Source organism: Mauremys reevesii, linkage group 4 (genome assembly GCF_016161935.1).
Source record: "Mauremys reevesii isolate NIE-2019 linkage group 4, ASM1616193v1, whole genome shotgun sequence".
Lineage (NCBI taxonomy): Eukaryota > Metazoa > Chordata > Testudines > Geoemydidae > Mauremys > Mauremys reevesii.
Window position 1 is genome coordinate 131,963,857 of NC_052626.1, and position 15,128 is coordinate 131,978,984.

The 15,128-nt window shown below is 53.2% G+C and overlaps 1 protein-coding gene across 6 annotated transcripts in view; it reads right to left on the minus strand.

Moving 5' to 3' along the window:
* The window catches only part of PLEKHA6 (pleckstrin homology domain containing A6), a 148,038-nt gene that overhangs the window by 22,856 nt on the left and 110,054 nt on the right, over window positions 1-15,128 (minus strand). The window contains exons 13-21 of one of the 6 annotated variants that reach the window (XM_039535581.1): window positions 14,124-14,177; window positions 13,878-13,931; window positions 9,479-9,559; window positions 6,780-6,848; window positions 5,241-5,321; window positions 4,401-4,550; window positions 3,640-3,735; window positions 1,240-1,351; window positions 366-505 (exon numbers count right to left, since the gene is read on the minus strand). In XM_039535581.1, coding sequence (XP_039391515.1) covers window positions 366-505; window positions 1,240-1,351; window positions 3,640-3,735; window positions 4,401-4,550; window positions 5,241-5,321; window positions 6,780-6,848; window positions 9,479-9,559; window positions 13,878-13,931; window positions 14,124-14,177 — 837 coding nt within the window. The remainder of the gene's footprint in view (window positions 1-365; window positions 506-1,239; window positions 1,352-3,639; window positions 3,736-4,400; window positions 4,551-5,240; window positions 5,322-6,779; window positions 6,849-9,478; window positions 9,560-13,877; window positions 13,932-14,123; window positions 14,178-15,128) is intronic. The other 5 variants (XM_039535583.1, XM_039535582.1, XM_039535584.1 and 2 more) reach the window with 5 other exon arrangements.

Consider the following 15,128-nt stretch of genomic DNA (forward strand, 5'->3'; position numbering starts at 1 on the left):
GTTTGCAAATGGCCCCAGTTTTACAATGGGCTGAACTAAAACCCTGGTTCTCCATGCCCCAGGACTTCAGGGCATCCGGACCCAAGTCTGCACCCAAAATGTACACGTCCCACCCTCCCCCAATCTTCCCAATGGGCCAAACCAAAGCCCCAGGTCCAAATCCACCTCCACATTGGCCCTGACTTGTGCAGCCTGATCCCAGCTCTAGTTAGAACCCATGGTTCACGCGTTCTCCCGCGCCATCGGATGAGAAAGTCGGGAGTGCCACCTGCTGGTGCAAAGAGAATCTCAAGAGGAGAAAAGCCATAGACACTTCCTGCCCAGGGCTCCGTATTCTAGCCCCATGCAACAGCGCCTCCACTCACCTCGCTTGTCCCTTGCTTGGTGGGTGACCCCTGTGAGCCTGACACCAGGGAGAAAGGGCTCAGTGGGCTGGTGAGGCTGGCTGAGCTCAAGGGGCTAGCGGGGCTGTTGGAGCTGTAGGTTCCCGAGGGGCCAGCGGCCACTGCAGAGAAACAAGAGAGGAGAGAACGGAAGTGAGTGTGCAGCTCATTCCCACTGAGCAAGGGGGGCTGGCACGGCAGGGAAGGGGCCAATGAACCAGGGCCTGGGGCTTCTGAGCTGCATTCGATGCCAGGCCACAGGCCAATGTGCCCAGGTGGTCATTGCTGGTGCAGGTGTCTATACAGGGTCTCCTCTCTCTCCTGGACTTATCCAGAGCAAGCCGGAGCCAGGCAGTGGCACATGCAGCAGACACCTTCAGGCAGAAGCAGCAAAGGGACATCCAGAGAACCAGCAGGGATGTCTAGAGAGGCCAGGTGTGTGTGAAGTACAGAAACTAGAGGTACCTGCCATAGGGACCCTGCCAGATACTATGGCCGCCAATGGGTCTGCATTTAATGCGGTACTGGGGCTGCAATCCACATCCTTTTGCTCAAAAAAATCACAGACCCCTTGCTTTCTGAGATTCCCCATTAGCCAGGCTAGCCTTAGTACTCCTGCCCACTGCGGCTGCAGCCACAGGAGAGCGATACAGCGGCAGAGCTGGGAGCAGGCTTGGAATGCCGCCGAGCACCGGGTGCACGTGACGTTCTGAGCCAACACAAAGCAGCACGACTGTCAGTGGGGAGGACGACAGGTGCATTGAGACAACTAGGCAGCCAGCAGCCTCTAGCTCCGAGGCCAGGGAGAGGGAGGGAGTGGCAGACCCATGCTGGGTAGGGAGGAGTCAGCGCTCACCTCTGTGTTTGGCAGTGTCCGTGCCCCGGGAGGGGTTGTTCTTCCTCAGCCCCTCCATCACGTCCTGGATGCGCCAGATCTCCTTCTGGATTTGCCGATTGAGCATTTCGTTCTGGAAGGGCCAAGGTGCGGCGAGTCAGAGCAGCTGGCAGGTGCCGCACTTGGCAGCCAGCCATCCTGAGCCACAGAGGTGTGGCACGGCCCAGCCAACCTGCCCTCTGCGGCAAGGTCTATGTGACAGCCGCAAGGGTGGCCTGGCTATGGTGCTGCAGCTGTGTCGCCGTAGCGTGGGGGCTTGCTACAGTGATGGAAGAAGTTTTCCTGTCGCTGTAGTTAATCTACCCCTCTGAGAAGTGGTAGCAGGGAGAATTTGTCCGCCCACCTAGAGGTGTCTACACCAGAGCTTAGGGTGGCTTGACGACCTCTTTCAGGGGTGTGAATTTTTTACACCCCGGAGCAAAGTAGCTAGGGGATTTAAGTGTTGGATGGAGGCCAGACCTGACTGACCCCGTGTCCCTGTCCTTGTCGCTCTACAGTAAAAATACCCAGCGCCTCCTCCTGCCCACTAATACCATAGCGCCAAACCGTGGGGCCTTCACTCTGGGGTCACTCAGAGGGAGCTCCCAGTGCCATCACTGAGGGGGGTGTCTGAGCAAGGAGCGGGACCCGCAGGGATGTGGCCCCAGAAGTCACTAAAAGGTGGCATGAGCAAGGACTGAATAACAAAGGGCTTTGCAGGGGAAGCTGGCCCCAGCATGGCTGGAGTACACAATAGGCTTGTTCACCAGGGCACTGGAAAGGCAGGCCAGGATTACCGTCCTCCTCTCCCCCCGCCCCCAGTCTGGTGTCACAAACACAGGGGGCCTGAACTAGAACCCTGCATCAGAATCAGTCACCTGCTCTGACAATGAACAGCTAGGGTGAGATCCACAAAGATATTTAGGTACCTAACTCCCATTGAAATCAGTGAGGGCTAGGCACCTCAATCCCCACCAGAGTCCACCTCAATGTTTATCTTGCAAAGATTCCTTCATGCTGCTGCCAGGGCATTTCTATAGCAGCAGGTGACAATTATCCTGTGAATTCATCCCCTCGTGGTAGCCCTGGGCCTTTCCCCAAGAGCAGCGTATTAACGAGAGCTTCGTTACCGAACAGCAGACGGGAAGTGCCACCTAGTGGTGTGAGTCCCTGGGCACTCAAAACCCCTGTGCTCTAATCCCAGCTCTGCCACTGACTGGCTCAACGGTCTTAAGCAAGTCGCGTTTTCGCTGTGCCTTGCCTTCCCCCTCGGCCAACCGGGGAGAACACTGCTTACCCACCAGGGCAGCCGAGAAGACGGACGGGGTAATATTTGCATGGCACTCTGTTTAAGTGTTATTGCACAGCCACCTCTACCTTACAGTGAGGGATGCTGATGCCCAGTTTACCTTGGCTCCATCTCTGAAGCACAGACCCCCAATACATACATTATTGGAATGGAAGAGTGAGTAATTACCCAAAGAGGCAGAGCTTGCTTAATACAGAGGTAAAGGCCAAGCTTGAAGAAGCTGACCTAGGATTATATACCAACTGAGCTTAGTTTTTAAAGGTGCAGGATTTAGTCTAGGATGACTGACATAGTTCAAGTAGAAGGAAGGAAGGTTACTGGACTGGCTTTAGAAAGATAGTTTTGGATGGGGTGTACTTTGACCCTGCTTTGGGTAGATCCTGTTGAATATCTAGCCCCAGGTCATTAGTCAATCCCAAGTCATTTTAAGACCTAGGGGTCAAATTCTGCTCAATGTTACGTAGTGTAAATATGGAGTAATGAGTATTGAATTCAATGGAATTACTCTGGAATTACACCCTTGGTTACTGAGAATTTGACTCTGTATTTTCAAAACCATGTGTGCAAATGACTGTGCATAAACTTCACATGCATTTGCGTTCCTAATTTGCACAGGCAGTTACTGAGCTTGTACATGTAATCCCAGTAATTGCACCACCACTTGTGCACCAAACTGGCCATTTTCTGCACAATTTGTGTGGCTGCCTGCATAGTCGTGATAAGTGGGCACACAAATTAGATGCACAAAAAAACATGCGCTTGTTTTTGCACATGAAGGTTTCTGAAAAGCAGGTCCTGAAGTTGTGACTTAAACCCACAGAAACCAGAAAACTCCAAGTGATGGGCTCTTAGGGCTAGAATTTACTCTTATTTACACCAATTTTACAGAGGAGAACTCTACTGTCATCAATGGATGATTTACTCCTCATTTACACTGGAGCAGAATCAGGCCCTAGTGAACTGGTCTAGCTACCCAGAATGGCTGAGATCTCCATTTCCATGCGCCCCACCTGATCCCAGGCCGCTTGGATTCACTAGCACTGGCCTGAAAGGGCACAGTCCCATTCTCTCACCTGGATGTCCAAGTTCAGCTGTTCCCACAGGTCATCGTGCAGGGCTGACACCTCGCCCTCCAAGTTCTCATACTCTATGGTGCTGTTGGCCAAGGCCTGTAGGGATTTGCAAACATTTCCATCAGGAAATCAACTTGTCTGTCTGTGTCCATAGGGGGCACAGGGAATACTCAGCCTGATGCCAGCACACAGCCCTCGCCAGGATGGGCTGCTAAAAGGGGGATCCCCACCTTGGAGAAAGAGGAGCTTGGGCAGCACTCGCAGCCCCAGCCTCATGGAAAGCAATAGCCAGGCTGCCCAGGCAGTTCCTTTGGAGAACCAGGCTCCATCCACTCAGCTCATGCTGCTGCGAGCAAGGTCCGTGCTTGCTGCCCTGCCACACGGGCAGCATGCAGATGCCAGGATCTATGCCGGGCAGCTGCTCCCCTCAGAAGCAGCATAGTGGGGGTGCATGACACTGCATGAGTTAAATCTGCATGGCACTTTGCGGCCCAGGAAACATGGGCCTCTTCCTGCATCTCATCCTCCCCACAGTGAGGAAGTGTCCAAGCGTGTGGCGCCCCCATCCAACCCACTGGTATAGTGCAAGGCCTCTCTAGTGACTTGAGGACCATTGGCCATTACCATGTCATTGGTTCACTTGCGGGCAGGGCACGGGGGAAACTGAAGCACTGGGTCAGTCTGGGTCCCCATGACACCCGCAGGAGGAGGAGAGGTCCCCAGCAGTCTCATGGACCGACGGCTAGAGGAGCGTCTGTTACCGTGCTGGCCTGGGACAGCTCCACCCGGATGTTGATCAGCTGGTTCTGGAGGGATTCCTTCTTGTGCAGCAGCTTCTCAGGGTAGGCTGGCTGGCTCCCGAACATCTCCAGCTCCTGGTGGGTCCCCATCAGGGCACTCTCAAGACTCTCCTAATGGTAGGGATAAGATGGTCATTAAACCCTCATCACCTCCCTCCCCTTGTATGCGCAAAGCTCTCAGGCTTGGCAAGCCTGGAGGTTGGCATCTGCAAGGGCCATTTTTGCAGCAGAATGGTCTGCGGGTAACCATGCTCCCATCCTGGGGAAACGCCAGCAGGTAAGTGGATCAGGCTGACCTGGGGATGGGGCTGCAGGCAGCCAGAAATGCCCAACCCTGCAAGCAGAGAAGTTGGTCATCGCAGGGTTAACGCACTGGCCTGGGACTCAGGTGATCTGGGTTCATTTCCCAGCCCTGCCACAGTCTCCCTGTGACCTCAGGCAAGTCACTTGGCCTCTCTGCGCCTCCGTTCCCTATCTGCAACGTGGGCAGAACACTTGCCCTCTTGCCAGGCAGTATCAGGAGGGGACCGTAATTACCACATGAGGCACTCTGTCACTACCGTGATGGGGGCCAGGGAAGAACTGAAAGCCGCTAGTGCTGTGTGACCGCCCTGGCGGGAGGCCTGTGAGTGCTTCATCCACCCACCATGCGGGATGGCGTAGGGATCCCAGGAAACAGCTGCAGCCCTGCTACTGGTGAAGTGCAATGTTCACCAACAGAAGGCACGGCTAGCCCCAGCGCCGGGTGCCCCCAGGGTGGTAGGAACCAGCCTGCTCCATTCCCCTCCATCAGCCACTCACCTTCTCTGCTCGGAGCTGCTGCACCAGCCTGTCCTGCTCCCTCACCACTTTGTTTTGCTCACACAGTTTTCCCAGCAGCTTCTGTCCTCAGGCAAGGAAAGAAAAGGGGATGGGGGGAGAACATGAAGAGCAAGGGGCACCGGGCTCCAAGGTGTAAAGGGACATCAGATCAGGTACAAAGCTGGCCTGGCCAGTAACAACCACTTCCAGGCTCTGGGCTGCAATACTGCCTTGTGCGTGCTAAGCTTCCCCATTCCTGTCTTGAGAGCACTAAAGCCTTTGGGCAAACAACGGAGAGGGCTGGGTATTTTAATGGCATTTGATCAGCTGGAAACTAAGGCTGTTCAGGGCAGGCTGGAAGGCTGGGGCTCCCCCACACCACACATCTCCCCAGGCCCCAGGGTGCTGTATGATCTCTGCACATCTGATTATTGATTGGCCAATGTATCACCCATTGTAGTTTTGGCAGAAGTCCCTCTGCAGCCCGGCTGCTGGGAGTCCACCACAACGGGGGTGCTGAGCCGCACAGGGATGGGGATTGCACCTCTTCCCAGCCCCATTCCCAGCGTGGAAGCCCTTCCTTGGCTTTCACCAGGGACCTCAGAGCCCTGGGGCTAAGCCAGCTGTGGATCGTTGTCAGGAGAGGGGCGATAGGGTCTGTTCTGACATCACACCATGGTGCACAGATAAGGTTGGAGAAGGCTCATTATGGTAGATGAGTGAGTCTGTATCTTCACCAAGGCAGGGCACAGATCCAAACCCTGATCCCACTCAGGTCAGTGGCTCCCAGTGATTTGATTGGGACGAGGATTTGACCCCCCAGTCCTCCTGACAGCAGTTTTGCACCAGATACATCTTCTATGACGCTAGCTTATAGCCCAGAGACCGTACAGTATCTCATTTCCAGCCTCCATTCAGTGGGCCCCTTCCCCTTTTCCCCAGCTCAGAAGCAGATGGGTCAGTCACATTTGGCAGCACAGAAAATGAGAATTCAGTAGGATCCATTGAGTTTCCTAGGAACCGAGTTTCATTTCCAGGGTCACTCATCAGGCCACAGATATGGGGCAAAGCCCCTCTAGCAACTAGAGGGGCCACTGTCTATTTACCATGTCATTGTGTCACAAGTGGGCAGGGCACAGGGGAAATCCCTTTGGGATCTGCACAGTGGGGGCCTGCAGCAAGCTGCGATCTTCCAGGGCACGGCCAGGGCACATTTACTACGCAAATACCCACGCAGGTAACACACAAGCCGAGCAGACAGGATGCACACACACAATTACACACACAGCAGGAGGGAGGGATGCGGTGGAAAAGAAGCTGAGAACTAGAGAGGACGAGCGAGCCACATGAGTGAGCGACAGCCAATGATACTGATGATGCCCGTGTCCTTCTAGCTCTGCGATGAGAGAGGATGTTCGTCCAATGATAAATAACATCGCAGAAAGGGGCAGGAGAAGGCGTAGCTGCTGAGGGGCGGAGGATGGGTGGGTGACAGCAGGGGGGCGGGGCGGACAAGCAAGCAGAGAGCGTGGCTCTTACATCAGTGTCTTGCTCGCTTATCTTGTAGGCGTGCAGAGTCTCTCTGTAGGCCTCTGGGAAGGGAGACACCTGCAATAACAGGAACCAGTCACTGCTGCTCCCTCCTGCTGGGAGCACATCACAACAAGCCTCTTGGGAGAGCCGAGGTGGCTGCTGGAGCCCTTGCTGAGAAAGGTTTCCAGCCCAGCCATCCCCCATTCCCTACCAACCTAGTCCTCTTTCCCCACAACACCTGGGGGGTAATAATGAGAGGTGAAGGGTGTGCACATGCAGAGCATTGGCCATCAGTGATTAGAAGGCTCACCCAATTCCTCAGAGTCAGCCCAGTCCAGCTGGGCTCTGATGGTGGCTTAGAAATGCCTGCTGAGTGTCCAGTTAGTCCCGGAGAAGCCAAGAAAGCACCGCACCTCCATATACAAACCAAGAGAACTGCCAAGCAAACGCTCCTTTCCTAGCCCATTCAGCAAAGGCTTTCCATGATTTAACCACATCGGGGGCCTGGATTTATAAACAGGTTAGCCGCAGCCTTGTGAACAACGGTAATTAGCCACCTGCCCGTGCAGTTACCCCGTTTCCATTCACAGCCAGAGGAGCTGGGTGTGCAAATCGGTGTGGTGCCTTTGTGGGGGCCGCCGTGCACAAAGCTGCTGTCACAATGTGCCTCCGTTTCTCAGAACGAAGCGGTTCTAGATGACGGGGGGCTCCTCAAGGCCGGGCCTTGCCTGCCCTTGTAATGTAGGAAGGTGCTGGGGTGCGTGTGTGCTTAAAAGGAGATAAAGACTCAGCATGTAGCTTACAAGAAGGGTGGGGAAGAAGAAATTGCTGAATAAGGTCTCGGAGTGCCTCTTTCATGGGAGGCTGAGACAAGCTGATCGTCACCGGAGTGGTGGGCTAAGGAGTAGCGGCCAGCAGCAGACCAAAAGAAACAGCTGGTGCAGTCACTGGGAGACACTGTACTGACACTCCCCACTGAGGGCTTATTTTCAGTGAGATGCTGGTGTTAGAAGCACCCCAAATGAAGAGCCTATTATAGCTCCCCAGCTTTTTACTACAACCATTTTACAGACGGGAAAGCTAAGGCAGAGAGATAAAGGCGCAACATTTTCAAAACCAGCCACTCGTTTTGGGTGCCTCACGTTTTGGGAGGCCAACTTGAAACGTTATGGGCCTGATTGGCACAGGGTGCTGAGCACCCACCGTTCCCACTGACTTCAACTGATTGGTGGGTGCCCAGCACCTCTGAAAAGCTGGCCTAAGGTGTCTCACATGGGGCACCAAAGTCAGTGGGCACTTCTGAAAACATTTACTCTAAAAAACTTTTCCTTCCCTTGGAAAACTAGAGTAATGGTGATTCCCCACGGTGGCGCACGGGATGGGAGGAGACTTCAATTCAGTGTCTAAGAGATCCACAGCTGCAAATAGGTCCTGATCCTGTGAGATGCTGAGCTCAGGATGCTGCAGGATTTGGCCCAAGGGAGCCTGCTGTCTCAGAGCAGGACAGGAGAGTCGGTGGGACTTCTTTCGAGTCCCAGGGTTGTACTCAATCCTCCATGACTGCAGCCTCCTTCCCAGCCAGGGGCATGGTTCCATTTACACATTGGGTACAAACGTCTTCACTTTTCCATCCAACGCTATCCCTTCCTCAGTGCGGTACAACACAAAATGCCCAACAGCCCACCTAGCGAGACAACCAGGAGGTTACGCTGAACAGGACAGCCCTGGGGTCCAGGGCAGAGCTAGCTCTTCATACATTGACCAACGCCCTGCCTAAGGTCCTGCCTGACCACTGCTATGTCCATCAAGAGCCCACTGTGTTCTGTACAAACGTCTGGAAAATATACATCGGAAACATTCAGCAAAAGTGAGTTCGGTTAACACAGATGGCAGATCTATGAATGAGGCTTTGAAAACATGAATGGGTGACGCTAAGCTTTCCTTGATGTGACTTTTATGAATGAGCCCTGGCAGGTATGCGTTTGCTGTTTGGAATTACAGGAGGAAACAATAATAATACTTAGTTCTTATATGCCCTTTCTGTATACAAAGCACTGTGCAGAAGTAACATGCTTGCTGTGTGTGTCATATCCCCCCTCTGGTGGCTCAGAAAGGATAAAAGCCTATTTCTGCTCCCAGCTAATGGGGTTGCTCCTCCAGCTCAAAGGACAGAGGACTGTGCTTTGGAGATGAAGACCCTGGGTTGTTGTTATTTGTATTATGGTTGTGCACCGGAGCCCCAGTCACAGCCCAGGACCCCACAGTGCTAGGTGCTGTACAAAGAGAACAAAAAGTGCCTGCCCCAAAGTCTAAACCTGATATCCAGCAGCAGTGGAGTCTTTAACTAATTAATCCTCATAGACATGTAAAGTATTTATCATCTTCATTTTACAGATGGGATCTGCAAGGCAGAGAGAGGGTAAGTGACTTTCCCAAGGCTCCCCAGGGAGTTGATGGGCCAGGGGGATTAGAACTCAGGACTTCCCATGTCCCTTCAGACAGTAGGCTTTGGAATGGCTTATGGATGTCCCAGCGAAGCTTGTGATGGAGCCATCGCAGGCGAGTGAGGCATTGCAATGAGCTGAGATGGGGGGTGGCGCGTTCCCGAATGAACTGTGTGTGTGGGAGGAGGCTGGACTATGGGTCTGCCATGCAAAAGCAGCTGGAATGGCACTGTCGATGGCAGAGCTGCTGTGATTTCTTACTTGCATGTACAGCTGGGCCCTAGGGGAGGAGTTCTCCACCATTCTGTTCACCATACTGATCAAAGTTTCGCTCTCACTCATCTGCGACAGACAAGGAAGGAAATTTCAGATGTCAGCAGTGACATGGATTCTCCCTCGGTTCCAGCACTAACGTTCATGACATAGTACGGGGTGATCTTCGGCACCGGCTAGGGAGGCTTTGGACAGGGCTCTTCAGGCCTCGTGCTGCAAGGTGCTGAGCGCCACCAATTCTGCTGGAAGCTGACGGGCGCCAGGAGCAAACGGGACCTCACAGGAGGTGCTCAGCCCCTTGCAGGGTCGGCGCTCCCGGGCCATCGCTGCCCAGTTTCTATGCAGCCAGCTCTGCTCCCCGCCTGGGCACCAGCCAAAGCTCTGGAGACACGGAGAAAACCTTCACCGGTCAGAAGTGAGCTGGTCTAGAAGGCCACCCTACTGTCCACAGGGAGGCAAGCCTGGCACCAAGGCGCATTGCTGCTATGCACAGCCACCGTCCTGGGGGATAGACCATAGGCCACATGTCCCGCAGGGTCGCTAAAATTCCCCTGCCTCCCGGATCTACTCTACAAAGTCAGGAGGCTGCAGGCGTACTTCCTTCCCCATGCTGTGAACCCAGACACAAGACTTCATGGCCTGCAGCTATTCCTCGCACCATGAAAAGACAGACTCCTCAAGGTCCTCAACAGAGATGGAGCCCAGGGGCTTTGTCTCCAAGAACCTTGAGCTAAGGAAGGAGCCAGAGTTCTCTCTCCACTGCTGAGCTGAATGCACCCAGAGAACAGTTACATCGGGACTTGGGAGCAGGGTCTGACCTCACATCAGCCCATGGCTCTAGTTCCAAAGATCAGGATCGGTCGCTTTGTTTCCATTAACATCTACGCTACTGCTACGGTATTACTGCAGTGCTGGAGAGGCTGCACAGGGTTATAACGTGCATGAACGATGGGGAATCTTTCGGGATCTCTTGGAAAGGAAAGCCTGTATTGTACCACACCTATGTCACTAACTTCCCCCACCCCATCGCTCACTGTCCATGGTCTGCCTGGGGGCAAGATGGCACGTTGGGTGGCGCTGCAGAAGGAAGCGTCCTGCGCTGGGAGCTGGAGTTTGCTCTATGTTGCAGGGTTTGCTATACCCCACAGTCCTTGAATGAATGGAGAGTTGAGATGTGCGAGGCAGAAACGAGCCTTTCCACCCTGCTACATGGAAACCAACTCAGTCACTGACACACATCGACTGAATCCAAGAGAGTCAGATCCCAACGCTGGAACTATTTAGGAGCAGCTGAAAGGAATTTCAGGCCTAAAATTCAGCCTGTGGAGCTTTAAGAGTGTTATTATCTGGGGAGCAAGAGTCTCAGGAGCCTACATATTCCTTTAAAAAAATTAAAAATCACCAGTCTTAATTGTGAAATAAAGAGATAAACAAAGACACCATTTATGTCAGACCTACATATTAAAAAAATGGGTTCTAACGTGCCCTCTGCTGGCAGGGGCGGCTCTATGTTTTTTGCCACCCCAAGCACAGCTGGTCACGTGGTTTCGGCGGCATTTCTGCAGGTGATCTGCTGGTCCTGCGCCTTCAGCATACCCACCACCGAATTGCCGCCAAAACCACGGGACCGGCGGACCTCCCGCAGAAATGCCACCGAAGCTGCCTGACTGCCGCCCTCACAGCGACCAGCGGCAGGCCGCCCCCCACGGCTTGCCACCCCAGGCATGTGCTTGCTGCACTGGGTGCCTGGAGCTGCCCCTGTCTGCTGGTCTGAGCATATTAATAAATAAATACTCCCCCCAGAATGATGCTGGTAACATCTAGATAGGGGATATCTTGATGGTCCCACTGAATAGAATAAAAGGAAGCAAAAGTCCATGCACCAGATTCTTTAAGACGACATTCTTACAGTTGTTCATAACAACCCCTTGAAAATGTAAAACTGAAATCTCTTATCTTGCTGGGTTTCCCCCCTCTCCCTAGGACAAGGATAACCTGGTTCATTATTGCAGGGCTGCGCAAACTGGAAGCTTGGCAGACTCCAGTTTGCAAGTGTAGCGTTTCACCCACCAGTCTGTGACGGTAGGGTTACCCACCACATAGGCACGTATTGTGGGAAGATTGCACAAGCTAGCTTATTATTATAGGGTTGGTCATTAGTACTTGGCTACTGGGACTTATTTTCTTTTCAAAATTATAAATAGCACTAATGTTTTTGTTTGTTTTGGTGGAGTGGGATCCACATGTAAACAGCATTTAAAGGGCCTTGCAAATAGGGTGACCAGATGTCCCGGTTTTATAGGGACAGTCCCGATTTTTGGGTCTTTTACTTATATAGGCTCCTATTACCCCCCGCCCCCGTCCCGATTTTTCACACTTGCTGTCTGGTCACCCTACTTGCAAACAACCAGACAAACACAATTAGATCTAATTCTGCACCATAAAATCTTGCCATTGTCCCTTTCCTTTCACACTCCCCCAGTACCCACACAAGGGTAGGGGTCAGTTTAGCACACAAAGGGACAGATCTTCAACTGATGTCGCTGGGTGTAGCTGTGGAAGCCAATGGCGCTGCGTCAGCGTACACTAGCTGAGGCTCATGTCTAAGATGTTCCGTTCCAGCTTCCCAGACAAACAGGGAATGAGAAAATAAAGAAGCAATCAGTGCTTTAAAGGGACACTTGATTAGTCTCTCCAAAGGTCAGTCGGGAAGGAGGAGGAGACAGAAAGCCTTTGAGGGAGCATTTTCAAAGAACTCACGAGAGGAAACCCTGCTGCTGATGGCTGTGAAATAATCTGGAGAGCTTTTTATTTTACTGCCTTCTCCTCGCTCATGTCTGGCTCCGCTCCAAGCCAGCCAGACACACCCCGGGGAGTACTCTACCGATGGGCATATATGACTCCGGCTCTGGAGCAGCTTCCCTGTTGAAATACAGGCTTCTGCAGGCAAACATCAGGCCGCAGCATTTGCCTGGGGAATTTCTTTTTCTTTCCCTTTTTAATCTCACGCCTCATCCGTAATTTTCATCTCGACGCTCCTGCAGATGTTCCCCAAAAGGCTTTCCCCTCCCTACTCCTATGATGACGTGGAGTTTACAACCTGCCTCATACACACCCTCGTGTGCAGTGGAGGTTTGGCTCAGGTCAAGGATTGGGGGATGCTCGTCCAGGCTGGTTCTTGTATCAGAACCGGATGATGCTTCCCCAAGACCTGCATCAAGTCTCTCACCTCTGAGAGGGAACTGGTTTTTATGCTCCTGAATTTCTTAACAATTATCTCCAATTTCTGCCCCTCTTCAACAACACACAAACAAGAGCCTGCGCGCTCACTCACACACTCTCTCTCACACACACACGCGCACGCAAATGCACGCGCTTGCACCCAGCCATATGGCAATGCTCTTCGGGTCTTTGTAAATGTTTAGTGGTCCACTCCTAGCCTGGACGTGATAGGAGCCCCATGTTCATCCCACAGTCTCTATCTGCTTGGACTAAGGACTCCAGGCACCGTCTCCCATGGCTCCTTCCCCCTCAGAGCAGGTGGCTCAGCTCTGAGGTCAAGGATAGGCTAAGCCACTTTCCCACCCCCCAGAAGGCTGACCCACTAGATCAAAGGTCTGTTGGCAGGGACAGCACACACCTTATTGCTGGTCAAACCGTCCCTGTGCTGTGGGCAGGGCGGGCTCATTCTCCCAGGCTGTCTGTCCAGAACTCTTCACGAGCACCCAAATCAGGCAGTGCTCTTCCTACAATGGGCCTGGCTGTCCCCTCCTGAAGGTATCGTGTCCGAAAACAGTCTGCTGCCCCATCCCAGAAAACTACCTGCCTCCCACCCCCAGCACTCCACGATCTGCCACCTCCATACACTCAATCAGACCCAGCGTAAGCAGATGCACAGCTCCTGGAGAATTCACTGAACCACATTGAGTGGTGACCCAGAGCAGGTGGAGACACTGAGGGCCACTTTCGGCTCCCCTTCCTTCCACTGAGTCATGCTGCACCCATGGACAGGTTCCCAGGAGAGTAAGGAACTAGGATGAGTGAGGTGGAATGGAATCTGGTCCCACATTAGCATAATCTGTGCCGGCTGCTGCCAGCTTCTGCTCTCACTTACGCTGGTGCAAATCAGGAGTGAGCCCACTGGAATCAGTGCAGTTATACTAGTGACACATGGGTGTGCGAGGAGAATCCAGGCCCCAGACTGGTGAAATTTGCATTTACATATACACCCATTTTCTGATCCAATCACATCTGGACGGGCCACGTTCTCCTCCCACTCGCCCAGCCAATCTCCAGTGACCCAACTCAAGTTACTCCTAATTCGCACCAGCGTGTAGGGGCATTCAATATACACACATTCATCGCACCGCTGACTCTGGTGTGGTACCTCGCAGTCATTTGACGCAGAGAAGGCATTTGTCCAGTCAAGTGATGGGCGACCCTGCAGCAGGGAAGAATGGAGGAAGCAAACCAAGGATGGCTTATGCTGCCGTGATGCCAAGAAAGGCTGGAGAATGGATGTTCAGGGAAGGGGCAGGGAATGATACTGTACTGAAGGCAGAGGGGGGATGGTGCAGTGACAGAGGCAAGAGGGGACATGAGCAGCGTGACATTCGCGGCCAGCTCTGCCTACCTGCTGGTCCAAATATTCTAGGTTTCTTTGCAACTGAAGGTCTAAAAGTTCATCCTACCAGGAGCCAACAGACATGCGGCAAAAACGGAAACACAAACAAACACACAAAGAAGAAGCAAAGCGGTTAGGTGAAGGCTGCAGAAAGGCAAAGAGCTCTCGGGCTGGAAGGCCAAGTACTGCCTCCTGTGGCTAAGCAGCTCCGAAAGCAGGACTGGCGGTGAGTGCTTAGCACGAGCAGCCTTTTCAAGAGATCTTTCTGTGCTCCTGACAGGGGTTCCTGCTGGAAGCTCCCTCACAGCCAGTGCTCCTGCCCCATTCCCTATAGCGCCTCCCGCTGGGTGGGGCTGGGACTGCAGTGAATGAGAGCTCCCCTCCAGGCAATGCTCTTTCCCCATTCCCAGATCACCTCCTGCAGGGAGAAGCTGGGTTCAAAATAGCTAGGAGCTTCCCCACACCTAGGGCTCCTGCATTATCGCTCCAAGTGACAGGAGCTGACACATCTAGCAGCTCCTCTAACTAGCTGCCACACCCCACTGCTCGATGCTTTCACTGTCCCCTTGCCCCACAGCACTGGAAGCTGGGAATGGGGCTTTTTGACATGGTTCCTGGATCAGCTCAATGGTGCCGGGATTCCATCCACACACTTCCAGCTCAGCCACATGCATTTACCGATCAAAATGAAATCCTGTGTGAATAGCTAGGCCACAAGACAGGAGCAGTGAGGGGGAGAAGCTGGGTGCAGCAGGGGTGCGGCTCAGGTCCATTCCATGAGGCATCTAAGTCCAGTCTGGGGTCTACCCACTGCTCTCTCGGGTGAAAGATCAAGGCCCTGGCACAGAGCAGTTTAGTCCCAGACTGGAGATTCCAGCCCAGTCAAGTGGATTCTGGCTGCTGCTCCCGACCTATTAAAATACCCAAATCAAAAAGAAAAGCTAAGGCTGGTTGGGCAAAGCAAAGCAGCTATTGCAGCCAAAACTGGGGAACGGAAGAGAAAGCGGAAAAGGA